The sequence below is a fragment of the Anneissia japonica genome, unplaced genomic scaffold, assembly GCF_011630105.1.
Source record: "Anneissia japonica isolate Jap-2015-1 unplaced genomic scaffold, ASM1163010v1 scaffold287834_len5846547_cov211, whole genome shotgun sequence".
Lineage (NCBI taxonomy): Eukaryota > Metazoa > Echinodermata > Crinoidea > Comatulida > Comatulidae > Anneissia > Anneissia japonica.
The window spans coordinates 2020374-2033637 of NW_022704992.1; the positions used below are offsets into that span (position 1 = coordinate 2020374).

The 13264-nt window shown below is 34.3% G+C and overlaps 1 protein-coding gene across 4 annotated transcripts in view; it reads right to left on the minus strand.

The window, feature by feature from the left end:
• LOC117105068 overlaps positions 1-13264 on the minus strand; it is a 40375-nt gene that overhangs the window by 11309 nt on the left and 15802 nt on the right. For all 4 annotated transcript variants that reach the window (XM_033246085.1, XM_033246087.1, XM_033246084.1 and 1 more), the window contains 4 exons: positions 7605-7620; positions 2248-6872; positions 1210-1338; positions 1054-1105 (listed from right to left, as the gene is read on the minus strand). In XM_033246085.1, coding sequence (XP_033101976.1) covers positions 1054-1105; positions 1210-1338; positions 2248-6872; positions 7605-7620 — 4822 coding nt within the window. The remainder of the gene's footprint in view (positions 1-1053; positions 1106-1209; positions 1339-2247; positions 6873-7604; positions 7621-13264) is intronic.

Below are 13264 nucleotides of genomic sequence, written 5' to 3' on the forward strand. Positions count from 1 at the left end.
ACTTTAGCGAATTTCGTGAAAGGTTTATGCCGCGAATAAGTTTCAGGTCACATTTCCTATGTATCAAAAAAGACTGGTAGAGTATTATCTGATCATCATAAATGTTGAATCAGATCCAGAAATGAGATTTTGGTCATTAAAAATCACTGAATTACACCAAAAATAAATTTCAACTTTTTTACAAATGATAATGATGAATAGACAGCAAGAACCTTCGGTATTTCAAGGCCTAAACTCACTGACGACGATGCAATGCAGATCTAGGGCCTAGGCCTAAATGGGGAATCCCCAAGAACTGCAACATGTTTGTGAAGAGTTAACAACTTCAGCATTTAAAAAATTGTATTTTAATTATTTTGTTGGATTTTATTAAATGAGTATAAACTTAATAGAATGTATTTCAATTATTGAATTGATATTCTGACCTTAAAATTCCAATCTACCGAATAAGTATACTGATCAGGGAGGTTCTGATCATCACTGCATGTGACTGCACATGTGCAACCACTACGCAGTGTATACTAAGAAGTGCAAATAGAAACTAATTTGCACACCATGACATACCACGATGTTCAGTCATCATCAATCAATGTTTGAATTAATATTACAGGAAAATAATTTGATAAAAAAACACATTTTCATAAACATCGTTCATGGTAAGATGCTTGAATACCATACAAACTTTAGGATTATCATGAGTGTGTACTGTATGTAAACTTGTCTCCTCTCTTTGTCATAATTAACTGTGCCTAAGAGGGCCAGCTAAGTCCTAGCAGCTGAGGTAGGCTGCAGGCTTATGACACCTAGCCTAGGCCTAGCTACTAAAGTCTAGAGAGTGGCTGTAGGCCTATCGAACCTAGCCCTAGAACTCACGATACGATACTTTCAGCTATTGTATGGTATTCCTCTCATGAATAAAATTTAGGCCTTTTGCGCTTCGCAAAATTTTAATGTCACAAAAAGGCCAAAATTATGTGTGCCGCAAAAGTTTCTGGTTTTACAGTACTGTAAGAAATTTTTGGGAAAAAGTTAAAAAAGAAAAAAAAAACTTACTCGTTGGAAACGTTTGTTCGTACAATAATCTCCACAAGGACATCTTGAAGAGCTGGCGGGAAAGAAAGATGAATGATAAAATCAAAAGCATTATTTTGGGTAAAAATGAAAATTACATAAATTTAAAGTGATGATTACTTAGCTGTTGGCACATACCATTCAATCATCAACAGCCGATTAAGGCAGTCTTCACCGCAGGCTGGCATCCCTCTCCGCCGTTCTTCAGATGACGTTGTGCATTCGCATAGCATACGTCGGGCATCTTTACTTGCTTTTGATCGTTTCCTATAATAAAAATAAAGGTTCAATAGAGGTCATAATAAACTGCAAAGGCAAAAAATGTAAATAAAATTTTCACAATAGAAAGTGCAAAAGGTGTTGTGATTATCATTATCACAAATTTTACTGAATACCGTAATCATACCACTGACCATAATTAAATGATTCTGCCTATTCCTATGTGCAATTCAACCCAGTAAAGCTGCAAGTCACAGGTTATCCCATTTACCTACACCTAACTGAAATACCCCTAAAGGACAACATTATATACGGCCCAAGTAGATTGGTTGCTGCTTGATCTGAGTCCTTGCTTTGAATCTTAAGGTGCATTACAGGCTAGTTAAGGCCTAACCCTAAGACCTCGTGAATGAAAGTTGTAGGTTTGCGTCCACCGCCCGCATGCCTAAAAAGCTACCGCACGAAAATGTTCATTATTTTGAAAAGTTCATTATTTTGAAAAAAAATATACTTCGTTTTAAAAAACGGACTTTCTAAATCGTAAACAGACAGAAAAACAATCTATTCATCACTGATCACTCGTCGCGAACACCGAGCGAAGGCAAGCCTGACCACATCCCACCATGATCGCCGATCACTGCTGAGGTCATTTACGGGTCAAATCGATCTTTCTGATGTTTAAAGAGGTCTTAAATGTAGAAAAGGATCTGTTTTATAGGCTAGTGTACATTTATGACTGTAAGCATTGTTTCTTGGGAATAAATGTAAAATTACCAATGCTGCGGCTTGTGGACAGCATTTATAAAAAAAATAATGAATAATGAAAAATGAAAAAATGCCTCATGTGTTTTCAAAATTTTTCGGAAGCAAACCTACAACTTTCATTCTCGTGGCCTAATAATCTATATTTCAATATTGTCAATTAGCAGTTTTATGAATAAAAAAAAAATCCCTTACCTTTCTGTTAAATAAATATTTTCCATAATACTGTCAAATGATGGGATGTCTTGTTCCTCTAAGATGCCCATAGTCTTATAATCTGGGATTTCTTTTACTCTATGCTTCTTTTCAGAATGTTCATAGGTGGAACTACCACCACTCTGCCCTGAAGCACTGATTTTCTCTGCCTCACTAACAGTAACCAAGCCTGGGCCTAGGAGATCAACTTTAATCTTACAATTATCATCCACAGACAAATCTTCAACACTGTTTTCTTTAAGATTTTTTATATCCAGATTACCAACAGCAACTATATCTTTGTTCTCAGAGCATTTGCTTCCATTTGGTAATAACTCAAACACTTTCTCCTCTCCATCATGTGTCTTATCCTCCCTATCAAAATTAGGATCAGCATGGTATTGCCTGCTAATATTTGAACTTTGACTCTGCTCTTTTCCCATAATACAAGTTTGGGGCTCTGTTTGTTTTGATGGAATGTGACTGACTTCAGAAGTCATAGTAATTTCTTGTTTTTGTTGTAAATCTTCTTGAGTGAATGCATGATTTTTAACTTTAACTGTCTCAATATTTTCTGTAGTTTCATGCACTGGAGAATGTTCTGTAGAACTATGTTTTGAATCATTCTTCACTTTGTTGGATTCTTCCATTACAGTTTTGGGTGATTCTTTCCTTTTTACTTCTAAAGACTTGATTCTGCTACTTCTCCTCCTCCCTTTGCTAGGTTTTTCTGCTTCAATCTGACTGTTATCTGAATCAACATGCCAACTTTTTCGCTTGCCTTTTCTTTTGTAAGTCAAATCTCCATTTTCAGAGTCTGTAATGTCTGAGTTGGAATGGTTTGTTCCTGAGCTCAAATCCTGGTTGCTTACATCATTTTGAGAAGAATTGGAATCCTGGGATACAATCATGTCAACATTACTTTGATCAGTATGCAACTCCTTATTTTCATCTCCAGGAACTTTCAAATGACGTTCCAAAGATTGACTAAATACAGATTCCTGAGGAATTTCAGTCGAAACATTTTCAGAATTACTTAAACATTTCTGATTGGCTGATGCATCAACATCCGAAAGGTTTGGCAATCTTTCTGAAATATTTCCAAAAGCATTATAGTCTTGGGCCTCTTTTTTCAATTCTGAATCGTTAGAAATTCTTCCAGCAACATCGATTTTAGAGTTCATATATTTGGAATTAGAATCTATGTGCTTGGGGTTGACATCTGATGGGTGCTTACCGGCATTTAAATTCTTACTTTTCAATACATCATGAGTACTGCTTCCAGAAACATCCATTTCTGAGTTCAAATATTTAGAATTATAGTCTATGTGCTTGGGGTCATTGACCTCTGATGGGTAGTTACCTGCATGTAAATGTTCACTCTGCTCTACATTACGAGCACTGCAAGACACTGGTTCCATCACTGCATCTGAATGTTTACTTATATCTACCTCATGAAGACTACAGGAAACTTGCTCGCTCATTGGGTCTGAATGTTCATTTTTCTCCGACTCAATCATTGCATCTAAATTGTTGCCATTGTCTACATTATGAGCACTGCTGGACACTGTCTCACCATCACTCACTGATGTGCCACTGGTGTAAACAGAGCTGCCCTTTTCAGCCTGCACATTTGGAATTGTATTTTCAAATTCTTGCCGTGTTGGAAAAGTGTCAGGACTTAAGGTATGCTGCTGGGCTGGAATACTGACGGGAATCAACTTTTCCATCTCAACATCTTGTACAGTTATGGTTTTTTGACTTGCCTCAGTATCTTCAATTGGGATTTCAGGCAAAGGTATTTTCTCCAAGATTTTACTTTTTTCAGAATACACAAGACCATGGCCTTCTGTAGAAGTCACTGATTCTATTTCATGAGGTATTGCTTTATGTCCTTCATTTTTAACATTTCTGGAATTATCAATAAATTTATTGACACTTGCTTTCTTTTCAATTGCTAGAGGATTAAGTGGTAAAATTTGATTCTTAATTTTCTTATCGATCACAAATTTAAATCGTTCCTTGGGTGCTTTTTTCTGATACTTTTCTGGTGCAATGTTGCTGAATGGTAAGAGTTTTTCTGTTGCAATAGGGAATAAATCAGATTTTCCTCCTAGACATTCTGTCCTTACTTCATCAGGTTCCAATTTACAGATCTGGCCAAGTGGAATAACATTACCACTTATTTCATTTGAAGTCATACATCTATTTAAGTCCATTTGTTTAATTTCAATGTCAATCAGATCAGTCCTGGTATCAACAGGCTTGCTACCAATTTCAACCTGTTTAGTTCTAGAGTCAACTGGTATAGTTTGAGTGTCAACAATATTAGTTCCAGTATCAACCGGTTTAGTTCCAGCACAAAGCTGTTTTGTTTCAGTGTCAACCGGTTTAGTTTCAGCATCAACCAGTTTATTTCCAGTTTCAACAGGCTTAATTCTAGCATCAATCAGTTCAATTGCAGTTTCTTCTGGTTCAATTTTAATATTTGAGATTTTGTCATCAAATTTTGAATCAATACAATGTTGAATTTTATTGACGTTATTTAACTTACTTTCTGATGAGCCAGAATGAAAACTTATTATATTTGTATGCTTGACATTAGTTTCCGATTTCATTATCAGCTGTGCATAGCTCAAATCGGATAATTCTTTTCCAAATGATGTTGTTGTTTCCACTGCTTCTATTTTCACATTTTTTTCCAGCTCAATTTTTTTCACATTTGTTTCTTTGAAACCTATCAACACTGATGGTTTAGTTCCAGGTTTATTCTCGGTTTTTAAATTAAATCCTTTCAGTTCTTTTAACTCAACATTTGGTTCAAATCCTTTCACATCTTTCTGACGATCTTTTACATGAACATTTGATTCAAATCCTTTTAGATCTTTTACATCAACATTTGGTTCAAATTTCAGTGGGCTTTTCACACATGGCTTAAAATCCAAATTTGAGAAGCTGTTGCTTTCTAATTTAATTTCAAATTTCTTGGTATTATCAGCAGTTGTTTTAAGTTCTTTTTTCGCATCCCTTTTAATTGTATCTAACAAATCTGCTTTCTGCTTAGCTTTATATTTCATAGATGGAATTTTCCCAGTCATATGTTTTGGAGGCAGGTAAGTGCTTTCTACAACTGAATCACGATCCTCGGGTTCTGATTTAATTTGAAATGGCCCTCTAGTGGCAATTCGCTCTGCTGTTTTTTGCGTTTTAATAACAAATGGCTTGAACTCAAGTCCTTTCTTTTTCTTCTTATGTTTTGTAGGACTAATTACTTCATTTTGTTTTTTAACATCACTTCCAATATTTGATTTAGCATCTGACTCAATATTTTTGGATTCTACTTGCTTTCTCTTTGAATCTCCCAATGAATTATTTTCTAGAACATGATCTTTCTTCTGGTGTTTATCAGACAATGACTTGTTTTTGTCAGACTCACTAGAAACAGATTTATCTCCTTTTAATTTCTTTGTAACAAGTTCTTTTTCAAGCTCACGGAACATTTTCTCTTCTAATGATTCTGACAGTGACGCATTCTCTGTAATACTTGTTTTAGGAAGAAGGATCTCTGCTGCTGCTTTCTTTTGCTTTTCCTCAATCCTCTGCAGAAATTGAGGTTTAATATCCCATTTGGATGTTCTAGATGGTTTCTTATTAACGACTTTATCAATTTTTCCAACAACAGAGTCTTTCCAGATTGATCCAGTTTTCAAAGATTCTTGCTCCACAACATGCGACGCAAAAACAGTTGTGTGACACTCTTGAAAAGTATTTGAATCCGCTAAAGATTTAGTTAACTTTAGAGGTTCTGGACATTCTTTAGGCACTAATACTCTATTTGATTCAAGATCACCCATGTTGTCTTCCTTTACCACTACTTTCTTTGACTGGTTTTTAATGTTAGAGTCTGCATGTGGTGCCAAAGAACTACTTATGTTAGTAGTGGTAGCCTCTTCTTTTGGAGGTGGAGGAGGAGGGGGTGGTGGTGGAGCTAAAAGTGTACATATGGACTTGACCCAATCTTCTTGTTTATTGACACTTTGCTGTGGTGGAGGGGGAGGGGGAGGGGGTGATGATAGGAATGCAATATTAGTTGAATCAAATGATGAATCTGCAACTTGGCAGGAGGAAGTAGTTGGAGGTGGAGAATAACTCACTTTAGTTTTTGAAAGATTTTTTGGTTTATCACCTGGTGGTGGTGGTGGAGGTAATAACTCATCAGAAGCAGCCAGAGGTAGATTCTTATATGGATCAAATCGCCGTGGTAAAGGGGGAGGTGGTGGTGGCGGCTGGTCAATTAACCCTACTTTATACTTGTCATTTTTGTTAGGGGGTGGTGGCGGAGGTGGAGGAAGATCGATATCAAGTTTTGGAGGTGGCAAACCACTGAAAAGATCCATCTGCTGTTGAGGGGGTGGAGGAGGGGGTATAACAGTATCAGTCCTTGTTGATTGCTCCAACATCTGCTTTGGAGGGGGAGGAGGTGGTGGCGGTGGTGAGGTGGTTCCTCGTAAGGATGCACTTGAGCTATCAACAGTAGCATCTGAAAGCACACACTCAATTAATTTCTTTTTCCTTGATTGCTGTGATATTTCTTCTTTTTCTAACATTCCATCATCATCTTGAACCTGAAATAAAATCAATTTAATACATTAATAAAATGCAACATTTATATACTGCAAATCAACACCTTATATCGATATTTTACATTAAGAAATCTAAGTTATACATTTTACATTCCTATTTATGTAAAATGCCACTCAATTCAATATATATTATATAAATTTAAAATAAGTTTTTGTATGTAAAATTTAAACCAAATGCAATCATTTACAAATGCATCTATTCAGTCATTTAGTAGTACAAAGTAATACTTATTTCTTGAGTACTCTATGTACCACTACTTAAAATACTGGTTTTAAATAGAGCTGCAGCTTGGTGTTGGACTCGCTTGCTTTCAACATCAGGATCCTGGTTTCAATACACACATGTCAATTTATATTTCCAGAATTTTTTTCACAGCCAAATACGTCACACTCCCAAAAGCTCATAATGAATGCTAGCATTTCATTTATGGTGCATCATGTGTACTGTGTGCACATATTTGTCAGTGATTAATATTGCTATTTGGCAATCCAAATCAAATTACAAAAAAAAAAAATGTAGTAGGTCTAGTGGGATCTGTATTCCGTACATTACTATTTACTATCAGAGTGGACTTTTTACAGTGTGCTGCCAGATCTGAAGACAGGTTTGGAAGTCAAGATTTCGTAACTACCAAAATCCTTCTTCAGGATGACTTCCTTCAAAATAAAATTTAAAGGGAACTTGATAAAAAAAAAATAGTGTGATGTACTTACATTTCCTACATCTTCACTGAAGGCACAAGCAAATCATGAAAGAAAACAAAAGAGAAAAACCAACGATTAGCCATAAAAAAAATCTACTTAATTCACTTGATAGTAAAACAGACGAATAGAGAAAAATACAACACTTGAGACTGCTTTCACTCTAAGGTAAACAAAAAATATATACAACTTTCTGTTTTCTACTATCCTTCCTGAATGAGCAATAAAATAAAGTGAGACAACATTTCATGAAACGAATCATCTGCCCAAATTATTGTTTGTGTTTTAATCATGTGATGTTCCCTTTCCGTTCCCTTACCGTGAGTCAATGAATTTACAATTAATTTATGTATAAGCCTAAGTGCCACAGCCTCATTCATGTCTTATTAAAATTAACATAATATTATTCTGTCTCTGTGAATCCTCTCTAAAAATGTGCTTATTAAAATCAGATAAAGGAAAAATTTATCAAAGATTTTAGGTTGATGATTCATCTCCCATCCATGTTCCTATCACAATTGTCCTAAATCATATCTTGATTAGTTTTATTATTTTTTTTATTTTTCCGTATTTATAGAAGGTGACTCTTCCAGCGTATCCTAGAAGGTCAGCTGATATTCAGGGCCCACTTAAATAAATGAAATAATGTGATGCTCATATCCACGAAATCTCTTTATGAGGCTTAGGTAGTGGAGTTGTTTTTAGTCGTGAGAAAAATTCCTGCTGTCCTCACAGGAACTGAACCCAGAACTCTGCGATTAAGGCAAGCATCTTAACCACTAAGCTATTCAACTCCACTTTATGCTTCACATCTGGGCTCTTTAAAAGAGATTCATGAAGGAATTTTAATTCATTCTCTCCTTCAAAAGGACAGCAACAACACACATACAGATTCTAATCATACAGATGGTGAAATATAGGCCTACACTGCATACTAGATTCCAAGACTACATGGACTACATAAGACACTCATGTGACCTGAACAAAATTATGCAGAATATTTTTATTACACTAAAAACAAATTAGAATATAGCAAAAATGATTTTACTGGCTTTTGTTCAGACAAATACTGTTATAAGTGCCACATAAATATTGTTATTATTAATGTTCATCAACTATCTAAATGCAGATTACTGTAATGACCCTCCTACCGTTAGCTAGCTCACACAAACTGATGTTTACAAAATTGGCTTTACTTTACAAAATTTGTTTTTATTTCTAACAAAATCAATGGAATGATATAGGAAATGTTGTATAAACATTAGCCCCAGAGATTTGAATGTAAAGGAAGGTCTACAGAGAGTCGAGTTGGGGAGAAAGCCACAAAGCTCAGGCTAGCATGAATTTGCATAATGCATTGTTCCGCCATCTTGAATTCCAGACTTAATCATTGTTCTGACACAGGGGTGTTACTGACCTTAGCTGCTAATATAAATCCAATTGCTACTTCGCACATAAAAAACAAATCCTATGAGTGTGATATTGAATAGAATCTCTCATATTAGTCTGTAAAATGTTGTTAGCTATGAAAAACTCCTAATTACAAGATTACAGAATACATATGAGCATTATGCTAACAATTTAGTGTATTATATACTAAAGATACTGTATTTCACACAATCATTTATGTTTATAAAAAAAAAAAAGAGTTAGCAACAATTAGAATGGAATTATTGTTTAAATGTCAATAGTTTATTCATTAAACGTATGAAAATCACATAAAATTTATTATTTTGTTATTTAGACCCCTATTACACAAAATAGAACGGTCCTGCCCCAATCTGCCAAACTCATCAGTAAGCCATGATATCTGCAAATGGCTGTAGAGTGCTGTGGCGTTACTGCCAACTAAAACACACAGTCACCACCTTGGCCTGTTAGTGAATGAAGTGCTACTGTACATCCAAATTCGTATATATCTTGGTCATATACAAATATAAATAAACCCTACAAACATTGTGTTTATGAACTAATTAGTTATGAATCCAAGGTTTTTGTTAATGCAACTCAAACCTATTCATAGGATATTGATTAATTCCATATAGAAATTATCCTAGTACCAACTGCAAAACAGCTGAAAACAGACTTTTTTTGAACCATAATAAAATTAGTAAGCATTACATGTTATTTAGATGTTCCCAAAAATAGACTACATTAGTATTTTGAATAAAAAAGTATTTTCATCTGTAAAATATGAATACACTTCATAAATTATATACAAAAAAAATTCTATTCTGTAGAAACTTCAAAGCAACATTCCTTGGATATTGTGTATTAAAATGTGTGTATTTACATGTTGCAAACACTATTTGCGTACAATATTCTCCAAAGAATTAAATATTTCCTATCCAAGTAATACATAATTATCCTACAACAAGAAAGAATATCGCCATTCTGTAAGTGCAGATTTATGCTAATATGTAACTTAATCATGTCTTCAGGTTCAACCTCCATAAAGTATTAACATACAGTCTCATACATGGATGCTTATGTGTTTATTTAGATGGTTATCTCTATATGATGTGTTGACAAAAACACTGTGTTTGTGTTCTGGACAATGCTACAACAATCCTTGGAGTTTGCACAGTGGTTCACTGTGTCCTAAATATGTTAGCTACAGTATAACATGACTCAGTCTGTATCCTGTATATTCCAGAATTTATCCTATTATATTTTGATCCAACTGTGTGTGTCCTAATGCAGTTGTAAGTATACTTCTACAGAAATCTGACCCAATAATTACATACAAATTTAAATTAATATTAATATTTTGTTTACAGAGGAGCAGAACAATTTTAAGGGAATATTATAATTTAACCCATACTATAATCTGATAAAACTACTGTATACACAGGAAAAAAACTACGGTTGATCATTAATAAACCCTTTCAAATAGCTACCCTGGGCAAGAAATGCATACTTACTGTAGCGATACTACGAAGTCATGAATGGAAACTAGATGGGCATAAAAAAAATAGCCAGAGAGAAAAAATTTAGCTATAGATTCAATCAACTCAAAATGATCCAAGAGAAATGATTTTTCGTCGTTTTTGATTGCTTATGGAATATCAATTTGTACACCAAAAACAAATGACGAGCACATAGCAACGTTTTCACTGGGATCACTACGGTATTTGGAAATTCATTAAACTATGGTCCACTTACTGTACATAAATATGTTTTGACTATTTTTTTTTTTAAATTGGAAGGAACGTGGGCAACAGAATACACTGATCATATAGAAATGAACTCCTGATTGGTTTTTTAAAAATACTGTAATCATGATGTATAAAATGTCAGTGCTAGCCAACTATGGAACACATACTTTGCTCCCTGTGGAGACAATAGAGTTGAAGCCAATAATCAGTGAATTGGCCTTCCAGGTACCCACATATTCGTGGGTGGAGACTACAGTACTGCAGGTAAAGTGCCTTGCAGAAGGAAACACAAGCAAAATTGACGGCAATATTGAGACCCTGACTTACAACCACTATCACTTTTACTACCAGATTTTTTTCATAACAAACCTATGATTGACCTCAAGCAAGTAATGCAGTGGTGGATCCAAAGGGGGAGGGGGGTTGGAGTTCAGGGGGTTCGGACAAACAAATCTCTGTGAAGAAATGAAACAAAATAATACTGGTCCTGGCTTACAAAATGCATGCTAACCTACCTCGGCATAGGTTTTCAGATCAGACTAGGCTTAGACCAACTAGCCTTCAAATTTATGTACGAAAATGCATTCTCCAAGCTATTGGTTCTTCGATCCACGGAAGAAAGACTAAGTATCCAAATACTTAATATTGTTGGAATATAATATAGTAATATATAGTTCATGTCTTTGATTTTTTTCTCTACGTATAAGCCTAAAGAATTAGACAAAATTTACCTGACCTTTTTCTAGAGGGGAAAACCTTGAATTTTGAAGAACTAAACAGTCATTAAAGACTCCTCAGAAGTCGGAAAAGCTCATTTCCGGCCATCTAGGAATAAAAATTTACCCGGGGGGAGAGCCTCTTTAATTTTGGGGTTTTTTGGAAACATTTTGAAACCCTCTCTTTTAAATCCTGGATCTGCCTCTGTAATGTGTGTGTAAAAATATTCTTCTGTGTATTTTAGGTTAACCTACTGTTATCTATGCATCTAATAATTTGTGTGCTATATTTGAATTGTATTTGAAATATTATATTCATATTAAAGTCTGTTTCTTAAAAAAAAAAAAAAATTATTTTAGATAAATAGGCAGATAGAAATCTTTCTTTATTCTGGATACTTAATCAATTTGACATTGTTCTTCCTTAAGGTCCAGTTAACAATTAAAACATGTTTAAAATATGAAATAACATTACGAAATTATATACAAAAACCAACAAAAGTTGGTATATTATATACGGTATATGACGACATTGTGTACATTTTTATAATCTTAATGCCTCCCTTTGTTGATGTCCATTTTTCTTTCACTATACTGCTGGTATGAATGAAGGGTGTAGCTATACCTGAACTGTTCAACCATGACCTCAGGTCCTCTCAGCCAACCAAAATCTGTCTGGAGTTAATGTATGTTACAAAAAGGTTAATTTACAGGGTGGACTTTCCTCATACAAACCTCAAGGACATCACAACATACTAAATCTAATAACCATTTATGTACTTTTAATAACAAAGGAAGGTAAATACATATAAAAAATATAAGAAAAATATATAAATAATGGAGCTATGGGTTGGTGGTTAGGGGATTTGCTTTCTACTATAGTAATAATAATAATAATAATAATAATAATAATAATAATAATAATAATAATAATAATAATAATAATAATGATTTATAATGCGCACATCATAATTTTGTAGTTTAAGAGGGATGGGGGTGGGATACCAAAAATGATTAGCTGTAGCTATTACCTCGGTCACCTTTTTTACTCAACTGGGGTGCCTTGATGCCTAAGGCACCCCAAGACACCCAAGGTTTAATACCTAGGTCCAAAGCTTGTTCAACTACAGGGCTACAAAACTATTGTACAACTAAAAATCATTCCATTCTCTCAATCCCAGTTAACCTAAAAGCCTAACAAACCCCAAACCATTTTGTCTTTGGTTCTGGTTTTAATGGAAAGATGGGGTAACTTTTTCCTCTTCACAAATAAGTCCACAACACATACACACAAACACAGTGTCACCAATATCATATATATTCTTTGCTGACTCTTTACAGAATAATAAAAGATAATATATCTGCATAGCTCCTAAAATTGGCTGACACTGAATTTAAGGACTTCTATAATTAAATAAGACACTAAAGCAACAAAAACTAAATTGTTTTAATTTGTAACACAACTGTAGCTAATAACATAAATTGATATTATATGTTATATTTCAAGGGTTTATTCCAATTTTATGATGTCTATTTGAGATTGTTATTCTCATTGCTATAAATTATACATGAGAGCAATTTAATGTTGGAATATTTGAGGGATTTTCCAGATACTATTCTAGCATACATTCAATAATTTAGCTTCCCTTTATGTAGTATTGCATTCTGTTAGTTAAGGGTCATTCACAATTATTAACATTTTCGCAAGTCCAAAATCTCTTTTTCAGTACCCACTCCCTCCACTCTGAGAGTGAACATAAAAAATATTGATTCTCAATTGTCAATTTTTTGTAAAGTC